General features: G+C 42.5%; 1 protein-coding gene across 5 annotated transcripts in view; it reads left to right on the forward strand.

The window, feature by feature from the left end:
• GRB10 (growth factor receptor bound protein 10) overlaps positions 1 to 14,604 on the forward strand; it is a 229,636-nt gene that overhangs the window by 186,708 nt on the left and 28,324 nt on the right. For all 5 annotated transcript variants that reach the window (XM_044453329.1, XM_044453345.1, XM_044453353.1 and 2 more), the window contains 2 exons: positions 3,304 to 3,460; positions 11,704 to 11,819. In XM_044453329.1, the coding sequence (XP_044309264.1) occupies positions 3,304 to 3,460; positions 11,704 to 11,819 (273 nt within the window). The remainder of the gene's footprint in view (positions 1 to 3,303; positions 3,461 to 11,703; positions 11,820 to 14,604) is intronic.

The raw sequence follows: 14,604 nt of genomic DNA on the forward strand, positions 1-14,604 counted from the left end.
TTTCTTCAAACTCTAGTTTCTCTCTGGAGATAGGGTGACTTGGACAGGATCACAGTTTATGGCAGAACATTTATCTCTCTGCCTCCAGAAGTGTGAAGTGCTCCCAACCTTTGAAGAGTGTTATATGTTGGGATCCATGTCCAGGTCTTTCTCCCTTAGTGATCATCACCAGCAGGCATTTCAGCAGGTTGAGCTGAGAAAGAGAGCAGGCCAATTCCACCAGAGCTACTTAAAAAAACTATCCCTCCTCCCCCATTCTTTCCCCATTCCTTTTAATCTGCACTTGGAGCCTGTTTGTTTGTGGGGAGTAATAAATATACTTTGTCAACCAATCAGTAAAATCTGGCCCCTTGTGTCCATATTAAGATGTGATGGAAAGTTCTCTTTTAAGTTTCAGTTGTAAGGGGAAGAAGCACCAAGCTTCTGTGGGTTCTCTTCCCTAATGTAGAATGGATGTTTTTAAAATTGATTTTACACTGTCTTTAAGAGGAGAATCTTATCAAGGTGGCATACTAGATTTGTTTTTTAAAAAACATGCAAACCGGCAACAAATGTGCAACAAAATACTTTGAAACCCTATAAATTTAAAAAAGACAAGGAAAAGAAAGCCCTGTTGCTAGTATCTGCCACTTGAGCAGATCTTTCAAGAACTGCTTCTCTTTCTCTGCTGCCCCCATCTCTGATCTCGTGTACCAGCCACCTATACATGGTCCCTACCTGCAGTAACTTTGGTTAGAGAATTTGGATCTCTGACCGACCATGAGTGTTGAGGCTGAATTGTCCCAGTTTCTGCATGAGGATGCAGAGACTATGGTCTCCCCTGAGAATACAGAGGTTGACTTAGTCTAATTTAAAAGAATGGCTTGGCTGGAGACGGCACACAAAAGCAGTGAGGGTATAGAATAAGATGCACATTTATTTCTGGGCTGGTTTCCCTGCCACTTTCTTTTGGATTTGGAGGGCTTGGTGTGAAGCTGGGCATTGTGTGGAACATGTACCTTTCAGCTAGCTGCAGCAACAGGGATTCCCCTTCCCCCTCCCCCTCCCCCTCCCCCTCCCCCTGCCTACTTCTGAAAGAGCTGGCTCATCCCTGCTGTCAAAAGAAGCCATTTCCTGAATGCACCAGCTTTGAGTCACTTTTTCAGCTCCCATTGGAGTTTTAACTCCTCCCTAGCCATGCCTCCGTGTCTGTGCGTGTACATAACGTAACTGTGTGCCGGGGTTGGGAGTGGGAAGAGAGAGAAGTGGCTGCTAAGGCACTCGATTAATTCAGCTGCTAGAGCTAGCGGACAATGTGGATTCTCTGCTCTTAACTGTAGCATAAGAAAGAGAGCCCTATTCAGCTCAAACTCCCATTTGTTTAAATTGCTGGTGGGTTTCATGAGAGCTCCCTAGCCCTGAGAAGCCGGGTGCTGGGTGCAGAGCTCAGGGGGCGCAATGGGGGGAGGAGGCAAGCCTGCGAGGGAGAAGGAAGTGGTGGCCACAGCGACAGAAGAAGTTAAAGTACTTAAGTTGCAAGGAGATGACATCAGCCACTTCCATGAGGTGGGCCACGAAGAGCATTTTGACAAAGAAACCGGCAACCCCAGGGAGCCTGCCTGATTTGGGCTGTGTGAATCCTCTCCTCACTCCTTTTAACTTTTTTGATACTAAAGAGTGGTTGCTGGGTTGCTGCTCCTGTTCTCTGTCTGTCTGTCTGTCTGCATGTGGGTAAAGCAATTTTAAGAATTTTTTCTCCTTCCTGGGGGGCATAATTTGGAAGTCTGTGACTTGTGTGGGAAAAGATTACATCAGTCACAGGGAGGGCTAGGATTGGTCTGCACTGTGTGGTTTGATTCACTACCTAAAAGATTGTAAGTAACCCTTTGAGTGAAGCTCTGAGAGAGTTGCCCGGCTCCCCCAGAAAACTGCACATACCATGGGAACTCTGTGGCTGGCTCAGGTACAGTAATCCATTTAAATTGTAAAGCAACTCAGGTGCTTCAGCTTGGAGTTGCAAAGGAAGAGCAGAGAACAAACCCTTTCAAGAGAGGTATCTGTTTTAAAATGCCATCTTGTTCTTCTGACTGCTGCCATGTACGTGCTATTGAGGTAAAATTCCTTCTCTCTTTCCCCCCCTCTCCCTAGTACATTACCTCAGTTATTTTCTTTTTCTTTAAAAAATAATTAGCACGTTTTCCTAGGAAATAGAACATGCCTCTGTGATCAGAGGCTAACACAGGGTTAAATCTTGACGCTGTACATTCAATCCTATGGGGAGCAGTTGTTGCAGTGTTAATACTGTTTAAGCAGAATAAGGCTGTACTAGGGAAGCATCAATCTAATTGGGGAGAGCTCTGTGATTGTAATCTCCTTTCATTAATACTTAGCATAAATTGTATCCATATTTAGTTGCAAGACAATGTTAGGCATTGAGGGGGGAGGGGCTGGAGGAGATGTGAATACTGCTTGCTATTGATCTTTTCAATTTAAACTGCAGATGGAACTGTGAAAAGTTAGCACTAAAGAAGATAGCAATATACTCAGTGGTTAGATTTTTAGCCAGGTTTTGCTTTAAATAATGAAGGGCAAAGGGCTTCAAACTGGAGGCTGAAAGATGATTCCCTACCCCCACCCCTAAATAAAATGTGTCTGAAGCCATGGTGTTCAATATAATCTTCCTTTTTAAACTTCTCCCTCTACAAAGAATTTTTGCCCGCTTCGTGTATTATTATATGTCTGCTTAAACTCTGCCCAGACTTCCTGGAGGGGTAGAGAGGCAGTGCAATCTTGCAAAATAAATTCTGTGTCAGAAACCTGGCATTCCAAGAGGAATCACATACAGGGCATGACCTTATGGGAACATAAAAGTGCCAAATATAAGTTTTTAGAAAAGGACATGGTTTCCTGAGAACCACAGGATTCCTTCCTTCTTTTTAAATCAAGTTTCTAGCTCTTACATGGAAATGGATACAAAGTTATATGTGAGTAAAATTAGTTGAAATTTGAGAAACCCAATGTGTGCATGCTGAATAAGGTTGGGCATGGGGCATGGGTGGGCATGGGCTTTGCATGTCCTTTGTAACTCCTTGCTTCTCCCATTGTCTTCAAAACCAGATCAATTGTTCTGGCTTCCCTAGTTTCCATCTATTATATAGGTCATGGAATTCTACTTTTTTTGGTGCAGAATTTTAAATGTGCCAATGTGCAGAGGTCAGCTTTACAGCACCTCGTACAGACAACACTGATCCAAATGTCTTGTTTCTTCTCTATTTTGAGTAATACAAGATCACTATTTTAATGTATTTCACATTTATGTTCCAGGATGTAAAAGTCTTTAGTGAAGATGGGACATGCAAAGTGGTTGAGATCCTGGCAGACATGACAGCCCGGGACCTCTGCCAGCTACTCGTTTACAAAAGTCATTGTGTGGATGACAACAGCTGGACCTTGGTGGAGCATCATCCTCTCCTGGGATTAGGTAGGGAGGAATCTGGAAAGGTTGCCTTGAAACTGAACATACCACTCATGCTAATAAATGGTTCCTGTTCTTCCAACTGATCTGTTATAAATCCATTCAAAGTACTTTATGATGCAGTTTATGTTATTTAAATGTGTGTGTCTGTGGGGACTGATTTTAATATACAAAAAATGATGAGGGTCATTGGTGAGAGCTGTCATGGCCATGAACCTATTTTGGGTCTACATTTCATTGAGGGCTTGCTGACAAGAGCCTCCTTGATCTGCTCCTCTTTCTTGCCCTGGTGCAGAGGGGTGTAACAGTGCTGGTGAGAAGCTGTAGCAGCAGCTGCCATTGCAGGCTTAGCCACTGTCGCTTTGTTCGGCCAATGAAAAGGTGGGAGACATGATGAAATGAGGAGGAGGAGGAGTTAGCTGTAGTGTTGATGATGGAGCACACTGACTGAAGGGCACTTCTTGAGAGTGTCTTGCACCTCAGAACCTGGAGCCTTGACTACAGAGTATGTTCAAAATATTCACATGTTCTGCCAATCTCACATAGGTTTTCCAAACACCATATATATGACACTCCATTGATTTTTAATCTACACAAGTGAATGTTGCCAAACACATTAAGTGACAAAATACATCATCAGTGTGTATTCGACTCCTCAAATTTTGTACATATATCATTGCACATACAATTTTGTTTGTACTGATGACTTTTTGTAGTGTATCTGTGATGATAGCCAATAGTTTATGCAAACATATTTGGACTCCCAGGAGATAGTTCAGTTTCCTTGTCAACCACCCAGAGAGCTTCAGCCATGGGGAGGTATAGAAATACAGTAAATAACAATAGCAGCAGCAGCAGCAACTTGACTAATAGTTAGCTGAGAGGCTTGGGTCCTGAGCAAACTGCATCTTTATGGTCTCTTTAAGACCAACCTGACATAGGTAAGAGAGATAATTCTTTGGACTTGGTTTCAGGGAGGTAAATACGGAAACACCAAGCTGCATCATTGGACGTTTTTACACATACGTTGGCACCTCTCTTTTCCAGGCAGTAGCTCTTGCACTTGGTCGTAATGAAGATGCCATGGTTATAGCTGGCAAGCTCAGATACTGATGTGTCTCTCCCTTATGCTGTTATTTTTTTCAGATTTATTAGCAGTTATTGAACTGTACAACTTTAACCTCTTACTCCGAAAAAAATATAGTTGTATAATAATCTCTCCATGTAATTTGGCATTATTAATCACTGATAGACAATTTCATTTAGATGAAATAAAAGATATGGTAGGTAAGGGAAAAAGTAGGCATGCAGTTACTGAAACTCGTTAGACCTTTGTGTCAGTGCTTTTTACATTTTGAATATACTTAGATGTATTTTAGAAACAGGGGCCATTTAATAGAGAGATCTTTTAAAGAAGAGAGGACATTCTCCATGCTTGTGATATCTTAAATGAACACCATTAACGAGAGATGTGTTGGATATAGGAGAGGCTAGATTCCTGGGTTTTGGAAATTCATGCAAGTAGAAAATACTTCTGTTTATTTAAAAAAAAGCTACAGGATTAATACAAAGAAGACATGGTAGAAGACACTTGTGAACTCACTAATGCTTATGGAAGAAAACAGTGTAACAGAATCACATTTGGAACTGCACACACACACACAAATAATGGAGCATGTTTTAAAAATCTGGGTCTGCTTTTTATATTCCCTTTCCCATCCGAGATCACCAAGATATTGTGTAAACAGAGGTTTTTCTCCATTGTGTCCAACATCCTTCTTCTGCCAGATTCATTCAGTGATGCCACAATTCAGTGTTTGTGACATCACAATAGATTCCATGGTTTCTAATTGTGCTGTCAAACTGTGCCGTGTGACATCTCTGAATGAATCAGGCAGGAGGCTGGTTAGGAAATCAAAAGCTTCTGTTTACACACAAATAATGTGGTAATTAATAATGATGGGAATGGGGCAATATACTTATCAGTCAGTATCCTGTTTCAGTTGTATGTTGAATTTTAGTTGAAATTCATTATATTCTGATGGCAAAAGAACCATTTAGATCCCAGACTTGTGTAATATGTAAATAAGTCTTTTATCCATACTCGTCCTTCTAGGATGAAAGAATGATTACCATATACAAGTTCCATAGTTGTATGTACCAAACATTTGTGGTGCTTGTTTTGCTTTAAAGGTGAATAGTCTGGTTTGAATGTAATGCTAAACCATGGTTTAACATTATGTGCATGAGTCTCTGGGCTCCTGCACTGAGGAGCTTTTGTTTCCATTTTCAATTAACCACAGTTTAATTTTATGTCTGAAGTCTAAAATGTGGTTTCTCTAACCAATGGCTTATTGTAATGATCTAGCTGCATAAACTATGGTTTGAAGCTGGTTTCTTTCCAGCAGCCCATAGTAAAACCTAAATGTAGTTTGTATTAATTTAGACATAGAGTGCATTCGTGCATAATACTAAGCAATGTCATGTGGCAATCATGCAACATGGTATTTCACCTTGTGTTCTGGGTTCATCCAACAGACTGTTAGGACAGTGTTTGTCCTGCAGCTGTGGTTGTGGGGGGCAGGCATGGGGGCAGGGTTTGTTGAGAGTCCTTACGAAAGTCATGGACAAGATTGGAGCAGAGGGGAGGCCAGAAGACATGGGCTTCCAAGGGTAATTGCCATGTGGTCCTCATGCACATGAGGAAACCTCTAGGACAAAGCAATGCTCCAGCAATGGGCAACAATCAGATTGGACTGTCAGGCATGGGCATTTCTGCCATTGCTGCTACTGGAGGTGGCGCAGCACAATACCTCACTGCCAATGAGATCCTGTTGCCACAGCTGGGCAACCACAGCCTCGTGCTGCTGGTAAGACAGAAAGGGAGTGCAGAGTAGCCCATCATCACACTGCTGCCTGCAACTCAGCAGTTGCTGGGCAGATTTGGAGAACAGCAAGTGTAGGCAGGGGCGTCTGCAGCAGCCATGGCCACTCCAGTCTTGAGATTCTATGACTAAAGCATGGAAACAATGCAAAAGTAGTTTCTAGGTTCAAATTGTAAAACAAGCAATCGTGGAACCTTAAAACAAGTCATTGTGGTACCATGGAGACCAAATGTGCCTTGCTTCAACAAGCTTTCTGGATTCAGACATAACATGAAGCCATGCTCTTGCAGTTTCCACCATTGCTTTCCGTTATATGTGAACCCACCCAAATAATGGTTAGTTTAAAAATGAAAGCAGAAGCTTCCAATCTCTTCTTTACGATCAAGGCATAGGAAGAGAGGGGAGGAGTCAGCTGATAAGATTCATTCATGTAATGCAAAACCATCTTTGTACGAATAAAGTGATTGTTCAGCAAAAGCAGATTAATACTTTACATTTAATACTGTATTTTAACTTTAGAATATTTAAAAGTTCAAATACAATACATAAAATACTTATCCTGGTAGTCCTTACAGAACAAATCAGTAAGATAAATCAACATTAATGTTATCACCATATTGCAGGTGAGAAGGGAAGATGTAGTCGAAGGACAGTGATATGTGTTAAAACATTTTTCTACAGTTTTATTTTTCTGTAGACATTTTTCTATTTTGTGAGTCTGTTAGTAATAATGCATGGATGCCAACTGCAAATCCAAATAAACAAGCCTGACAAATTGTAAGTTGTAATTACTGTTTTTTCAAGTGATTATGTTTACTGAATATGTGACCGAATACTTATATTATACTCATATATGTATCAGTGCAAAATTGAACTAATAAGTAGTGACAGCAAAACTGAAGATGGCCAAACCACCATAGCAAAAGGGAGCTGAAGTCTGTTGAAATAGATGAGTGGTCATCAGATCAGCTACATTTCTTTGGGTTGCTTAGTGCAGCTTTCCCCAACCTGGTGTCTTCCAGATGGGTTGGACTATGGCTCCCAGCATTCCCAGCCAGCTACTCTGACTGAACAATGCTAAGCCTTATTAATAAAAATGGTTGGAGGGAAGGCAGGTTGGGGATGTCTGAATCAGTATCTTTGTTTCTTTCCAATGTTTAAACATTGTAGGGCAGATACAAACTACTGTCTTTTTAACAAATATTTTAACAAGCATGCCTGCATAATACAAATATTATATTATAATATTTAAATCATTGTTAAGTGCAGTTTAATTTCAAGTCCCATACAAGTGGTGTTTTAAAAAAATAATAATATGGGACACTTAAGCTTTGTTGCTTCCTTTACGTGGAGTCAATAAACATGTGGAATTCTACTGAACTTTTTCCAGTTCAGCACTTTCTGGAAGGCCTGCATCACTAGTTGTAGGACTTTCCTGTCCAAACATTCCTAGGATTGTACCCTAATTGACCAAGAGCAAATTCTGGAATGATGTTCTTTTGACTTGGTATAGAACTTCTATTGTCCATGATTCCTGATTAACCATGACTTACAAACTTGGTTTCATTTCTGTGTGAATGATAATTGATGTAGCAGTAAAATGTAATCTTCAACTGTGGTTAAGTCAAGGGTATGGGGAAGAAGTTCGTTGCTGTTAACTCTGTGATCCACCAAAACTGAACATGGCTACATTTTGCAAAGCAGAACTGCAGGAAGCATTAACTTAACCATTCTGTTAAGCAAAGAAAAACTTTCTTCAGGATGCAGCCTTAAGCTGCCTATGCAAGTTTGGACAGGGGGACACTGAAGACTTCTTTTCTGGCTGAATGTGCATAGGACTGACTCTTAAAAATACTTTCCTGGAAATACGGAATGTTGTTAGTTGTGAAGTCGTGTCCAACCCATTGCGAACCCATGGGCAACATTCCTCCAGGCCTTCCTGTCCTCCACCATCCCCCGGAGTCCACTTAAGCTCACACTGACTGCTTCAGTGACTCCATCTAGCCACCTCATCCTCTGCTGTCCCCTTCTTCTTTTGCCATCAATTGTTCCCAGCATTACGCTCTTTTCCAGTGAGTCCTTCCTTTTCATTAGGTGGCCAAACTATTTGATTTTGATCTTCAGTATCTGGCCTTCTGGGACTGCAGGTGGCGCAGTGGTTTAATCCGCTGTGCTGCTGGGCTGGTTGATCAAAAGGTCGCCTGTTCGAATCTGCACAATGGAGTGAGTTCCCGTTGCTCCGTCCCAGCTCCTGCCAACCTTGCAGTTCGAAAGCATGCAAATGCAAGTAGATAAAAAGGTATCACTTCGGTGGGCAGGTAACAGTGTTCTGTGCACTTTGGTGTTTAGTCATGCTGGCCACATGACCACGGAGACTGTTTGTGGACAAATGCTGGCTCCCTTGGCTAGGAAACGGAGATGAGCACCGCCCCCTAGAGTCAGGCATGACTGGACGTAATGTCAAGGGGAAACCTTTACCTTTTATCTGGCCTTCTAAAGAGCAGTCAGGGTTGATCTCCTCTGAGACTGACCTAATAAATTATAATTATTCTAATACCTAATAAACTTTGGCATAGCCAGAAGTGTGGCTTCTAGATCGAGAGAGATACTACTACTACTCTATACGACTCTGGTGCACCCACAACTGGAGTATTGTGCCCAGTTTTGGGCCCCTCATTACAGAAAGGATATAGCCAGGTTAGAGTCAGTGCAGCGTAGGGCCACAAGGTTGGTGGCTGGTTTGCAGGGGATGGGGTATCAGGTGAGACTGAGGGAACTGGGTCTGTTCAGCCTGGAGAAGAGGAGACTCAGAGGGGATATGTTGGCGCCATACAGAGGGGATGTCACACAGAGATGGGTAGAGACTTATTCTCCCCTGCAGAGGAAGGCAGGATGCACTCCAATGGAGCAAAGCTCAGAACGCAGGTTCCATTTAGATGCCAGGAAGCACTTCCTGACAGTCAGGACCCCGAGGGTGTGGAATGGGCTTCCACAAGAGGTTGTTGAGGCCGCATCGGTGAGGGTGTTCAAAGGTAGGCTGGACATGCACATGGTGGGCATGTCGTGAGCGGAGCCGGCTGGAGCCGGGGTTCAGACTAGATGGCCTGAGAGGCCCCTTCTGACTCGCTCTGTTTCTATGTTTCTATATCATAGAGTTTGACAGAGTTGGTGGGTGGGAGTGACAGATGGGGAGCGGGGGGCAGTGCTTGTTCCTGCTGCTCCTCCTCCAAATTAATTAAGTAGGATATTGCCTCTATTTGATTGTTCAGTGCTCACAAGTATGGAAAATATGAGGGAGCAAAGGGGATTGTGAGTGCTAGGTAAAACTCCTGGATGATCATGAATGCATTAGCCACACATCCTTGACCATGGTATGGTTGGCTCATGGTCAGAAGACACATACTAGGAAGAATTTAGCCTGTCTTCCTTTAGCATGGCAGAGTGGTGCAGTGGTTAATAATGCTGAACTGGGACTCACTGGATCAGGGTTCTAGTCCCCATTCAGCCATGAAGCCCACTGGTCCAGTCAGTGACTCTCAGCATAGCTTAACTTATAGGATTATTGTAAGGATAAAACAGAGAGGTAGAGACTCTTGTGAACCTCATTGGGTTCCTTGAAAGAGGAAGAAAAGCGGGATATAAATATAACGTAGTAACAGCAATAATGCTATTGTTTTGCATGTAGGGTGTGGTTTTTGTGGGGAAGCATTTAAACATGTGGCCTCATACCTGGAGGCTGTAAATAGCTATTTTCCAGAGTCCCATTGATTCCAACGTGGTATATGTTGGCACAGCTTTCTGTGACTTGTACCCAGTGACATTCAGAGTCACTGCTACTGAATCAGCACAGATTGCTGAGACCAGTGGCTCAAGTCAAGTGTTGTGGCTTAACTAATTTGTGGGCTAGGATATCATTTTTAAAAGTTAGTAATACATATACCTAATATTTCTTTATCACTGGATCTTGAAGAGGAGGCAGGGAGGAAGAGGTAGGGCTCACAAGCTCCATGACTTTTTAAATTTACATTGAGCAAACATTAAACACTGCCATACAAGGGAAGGATTCAGGAAAGATCCATTATGTATACTTGAATCAAAATCTGTTAGAACGGGCTTCATCTTTTAGTAAATGATAGTTCATTCCTGTAATTCTTAATAAATGTAACTTCCATCATTTCCCAAAATTTCATGAGTAGGACAAAAGGCATGACCCAGCCAATGTTAAACACTTTTAATCCCATTGATTTGATGGTAAGAGAGTTAGGCATTGCTTAACTTTTCCATTTTGGTTAACTCATTTGATTCAAGTTATTTCAAACAAAATTTGGGGTTTTTTTCTTGGCCACTTCCTTACTTCTGTGATTTTGTTCTTGTTTTAAAAACAGGGCCACTCTTGGTTTTGACTGCAGTTGTTTTTGTTTGTTTTAACAGGTTGGATTCAAAGTTAGTTATACTTAAAAATACACACATTAAAATAAATGGGATTTAAGTTAATCACACTGTCTCAAGTTCCATTGATTTCAGTGGGTCTTCTTGCATGAGTGACTGGATTTGCAAGGCAGAGGCATTAAATGATGATGCACCTTTCAGTATTGTACAATAACTGCATAACTTGCACTATTTTGTGGCACCTTTTCTTTCATCACCAAATGCTTATGATGCACAGACGTCAGAGGAAACATGGCAGCACAACTGGGTGTTTTATTTCTTAGAGGTGTGCTCATCATAAGAAAACTCCCAAATAACAGTTTAGGGTCTTGAGCTCTCTTCACATTAAATTATTGTTGAATTCCCAAAGCACATGCAAGGAAACCAAAATCAAAGAATCCTGAGGTGGTCTGCTTTAGAACAGCTGCTTTCAAACTGTGATTTGAGGAACCTTTGAATCCTTGAAAGCACAAGAGCAGCTCCTAATAAGAACCTAAACAATAGCCAAGCTTTCCTTGAAGGAAGCCATGGGTGAAATCCAGCATAACGCCTTAGGGTAGATCATTTGAAATTAATCAGACTCATGTTAGTCATAACTAATTTAAGTCCAATTCATTCAGTGAGTCTGCTTTAAGTAGAACTTTGGATTTTTCTCCATAATTATCATTTATCTTCTTCTGCAGTGCACAACCATTTGGGAAGGTTCAGTGCATTCAAGGGCACACAGTTCATATGAGGCTTTAGTTGAAGCCCTGAAACAGTTTAGGCACCCTTTGTTACACAAATAGAATGCAAGGTCTGAAGCATGTGCCACAGTCTTCTGTTCAGGGTGCTCTGGAAAGCCTTTTCTGAAGGTGGAAGGTTTGAAAATCACTGGTCTGGAACATGGATCTTTTCTCTGTGTGCATGCGCACTGACACTATCTTTTGTCTATAGAGAGATGCTTGGAAGATCACGAACTTGTTGTTCAAGTTGAATCTACAATGGGGAGTGAAAGTAAATTTTTATTCAGGAAGAATTATGCAAAATACGAATTTTTTAAGAATCCTGTGGTGAGTATCCTACTTTTTCATGTTATGGTCCTAAAAAATCTATCTTCTGTATGTCGCTTATATACTATGGAAATTGGAGCTGATTTCTAAAACTCATGCTAGTATCAGCATACTAATAGGAATGCATGGTCTAGTTCACAAGTAAAGGCTATCCGTGGTTTATTATTAACCCATAGTTTGTTGGCTATACCTCAGAAAAAGCCCACAAACAATCCACGGTTCAGGGTTCACATGTAATGGCAACCCAAAGTTGACAAACCAATGACAAACCATGAGTTCTTTTCTTTTTTGGGTTTGTTAACACATCATGATAACCCATGGTTCAGCAGTTCATGCCATAGGTTAGTATTATGTGCAACCCTAGCTATTCTTGCAATGTACAAGTGAAATACCACTCCCCTGAAAACCTTGCAATAATGAGAAATACTGTCTTCCTGTTTTCAAGAGATGCATGTCAGCAGCCATTGCTTTGCTGTCAGCTTGTGTGGAGGCTGATGTGGGAAACAGTTTTAGGAAAAGGTACCCACTATCACTTTGAGGATGGGATGGAGCTTAATTATAGAGCATATGCCTTCCATTAAGGAGGCCTCAGGTTTGACTATTGGCTTCTCCAGTTAAAAGTTTTTCTGAAAAGGGCTAGGAAGAGTCTGCTGAGCTGTTGCCTATCAAAATAACACTGAACTAGACCAAATGGAAAGATGGGACAGCCCTGCATAGGGTTGCCGCCATATGTTCACCATGTGCATAAATGCAAGTTGATAGTGGATGGTGATTGCTCCATCTCACATAAAGCCCACCATGATAACCTGCTTCTCCTGAATCAATATATGTTGGAAAGAAAAATTCACCTTTCTCCATATGCGCTAAATGTAACCTTGTGGTTTATTATTTGAGAAGTGAATAATGCCTTGCAAAGTGAAAGTCCACAGTTGGTGGTCCTCTCAACATTTCGGCCAGCCACTCCTGTCAGCTCTAACCAACATAACCAATGGCGATGGATCATGGTGGGACTCCACAGTCACCAACCACGATTTTAAGGGAGATGGAGCCCATCTGTGTGTCTGTCAGCCCATTCACACAGCTTCCCTCTCCCTACTGCTGTTCATGCTTTAGTGACTAAATAAGTATTCTGTGCTTGGCAGTGTGCATGCATGTGGGGGTGGGGGGATATTCTGCTGTACAGCATTTAAAACCCAGTAACACAGGGTGAGCTTAAAAACACAGATGTAGGCCTTTGCAGATAAAGGGTTTGAATTGCTTCAGAAGCCCCTTAGGGTATCTGTTAGAGTCATCAAGTGCCCGTTTATGCCCTTTTATGCCACTCTAATTAGGTCAAATCCCTTTTATGGCACTTTTTATGGTACACAGGTCTAATATGACTCTGCTCATGTTCTTAACAACCCAATGGACATAATTCCAAGAAGGCACACACTGGTGTACTCAGAGTTTGAGGATTAAAATAAGGGCATAAATGCCCTTTTATGGCGCTGCAAGTCAGTTGCATCTTAGGGCAAGAGGCAAACATTCATGACCATATGCTGATGCTAGAACTCTTGACCCAGGTATATGAACCACTGTGCCTGCATGGGCAGTGCCAAATCGTGGTACAGTGCTTAATTTCTTAAAATAAGGGCTACCAAGATTAACAATGTTCCCTGACCCAAAAGTACCTAATTTCAGATATGTGGGGGCTAATTAAGATTGATAAGGAGGGAAGCATATAGCACATTCTCAAAGGCACTACTGATTGATAGATGCTCGAGTTACATAGAAACAGAGCGAGTCAGAAGGGGTCTCCCAGGCCATCTAGTCTCACCCCTGGCTCCAGCTGGCTCCACTCATGACATGCCCACCATGTGCATATCTAGCCTATCCTTGAACACCCTCACCAATGGGGCCTCAACCACCTTCCATGGAAGCCCATTCCGTACCCTCAGGGTCCTAACTGTCAGGAAGTGCTTCCTGACATCTAAATGGAACCTTGGTTCCCTAAGCTTCGCTCCATTGGAGCACATCCTGCCCTCCTCTGCAGGGGAGAACAGGTCTCTACCCACCTCCATGTGACACCCCCTCACATACCTCTCTGTTGCCAACAGATTCCCTCTGAGTCTCCTTTTCTCCAGGCTGAAGATTCTCAGTTCCCTCAGTTTCGCCTCATACAGCTTCCCCTGCAAACTGGACACCAACCTTGTGGCCCTACGTTGCACTGACTCTAACCTGGCTATATTCCTTCCTGTAATGTGGAGCCCAAAACTGAGCACATTACTCCAGTTGCAGGCGCACAAGAGTTGTGTAGAGTGGTAGTAATGCCTCTCGCAATCTAGAAGCCACACTTCTGGCTATGCAACCAAGGGTGGCGTTTGCCCTCTTGACCACCACATCACACTGCTGACTCATGTTTAGCCTGCAGTCAACGAGGACCCGGAGGTCCCTTTCACAAGTGCTGCTCTCCAGCCACTTATCACCTAACCTGTACTTATGACACCCATTCTTATGCCCCAAGTGCAAGACCTTGCACTTACCCACATTGAATGCCATCCTGTTGTCTCCTGCCCACTTCCATAGTCTGTCCAGATCCTTTTGGATCTGGAGTACCTGCTCCTCAGTTGTGCCCCGAAGTCCCCGGCCTATTCTAATCTCCTATGCGGATATCCCCCGTCCTGCTTTGGGGAGAACATAAAGGCAAAATAGTCATTTAGCATCTGTGCCTGCTCCCTCATATCAGTCACTGGATCTCCTTCCTCCTTATTTAGCGGGCCCACTACTTGTCCCCTTCCTCTTCCTA

This window comes from Varanus komodoensis, unplaced genomic scaffold (assembly GCF_004798865.1).
Source record: "Varanus komodoensis strain SLA01 unplaced genomic scaffold, ASM479886v1 scaffold10, whole genome shotgun sequence".
Classification (NCBI taxonomy): domain Eukaryota; kingdom Metazoa; phylum Chordata; class Lepidosauria; order Squamata; family Varanidae; genus Varanus; species Varanus komodoensis.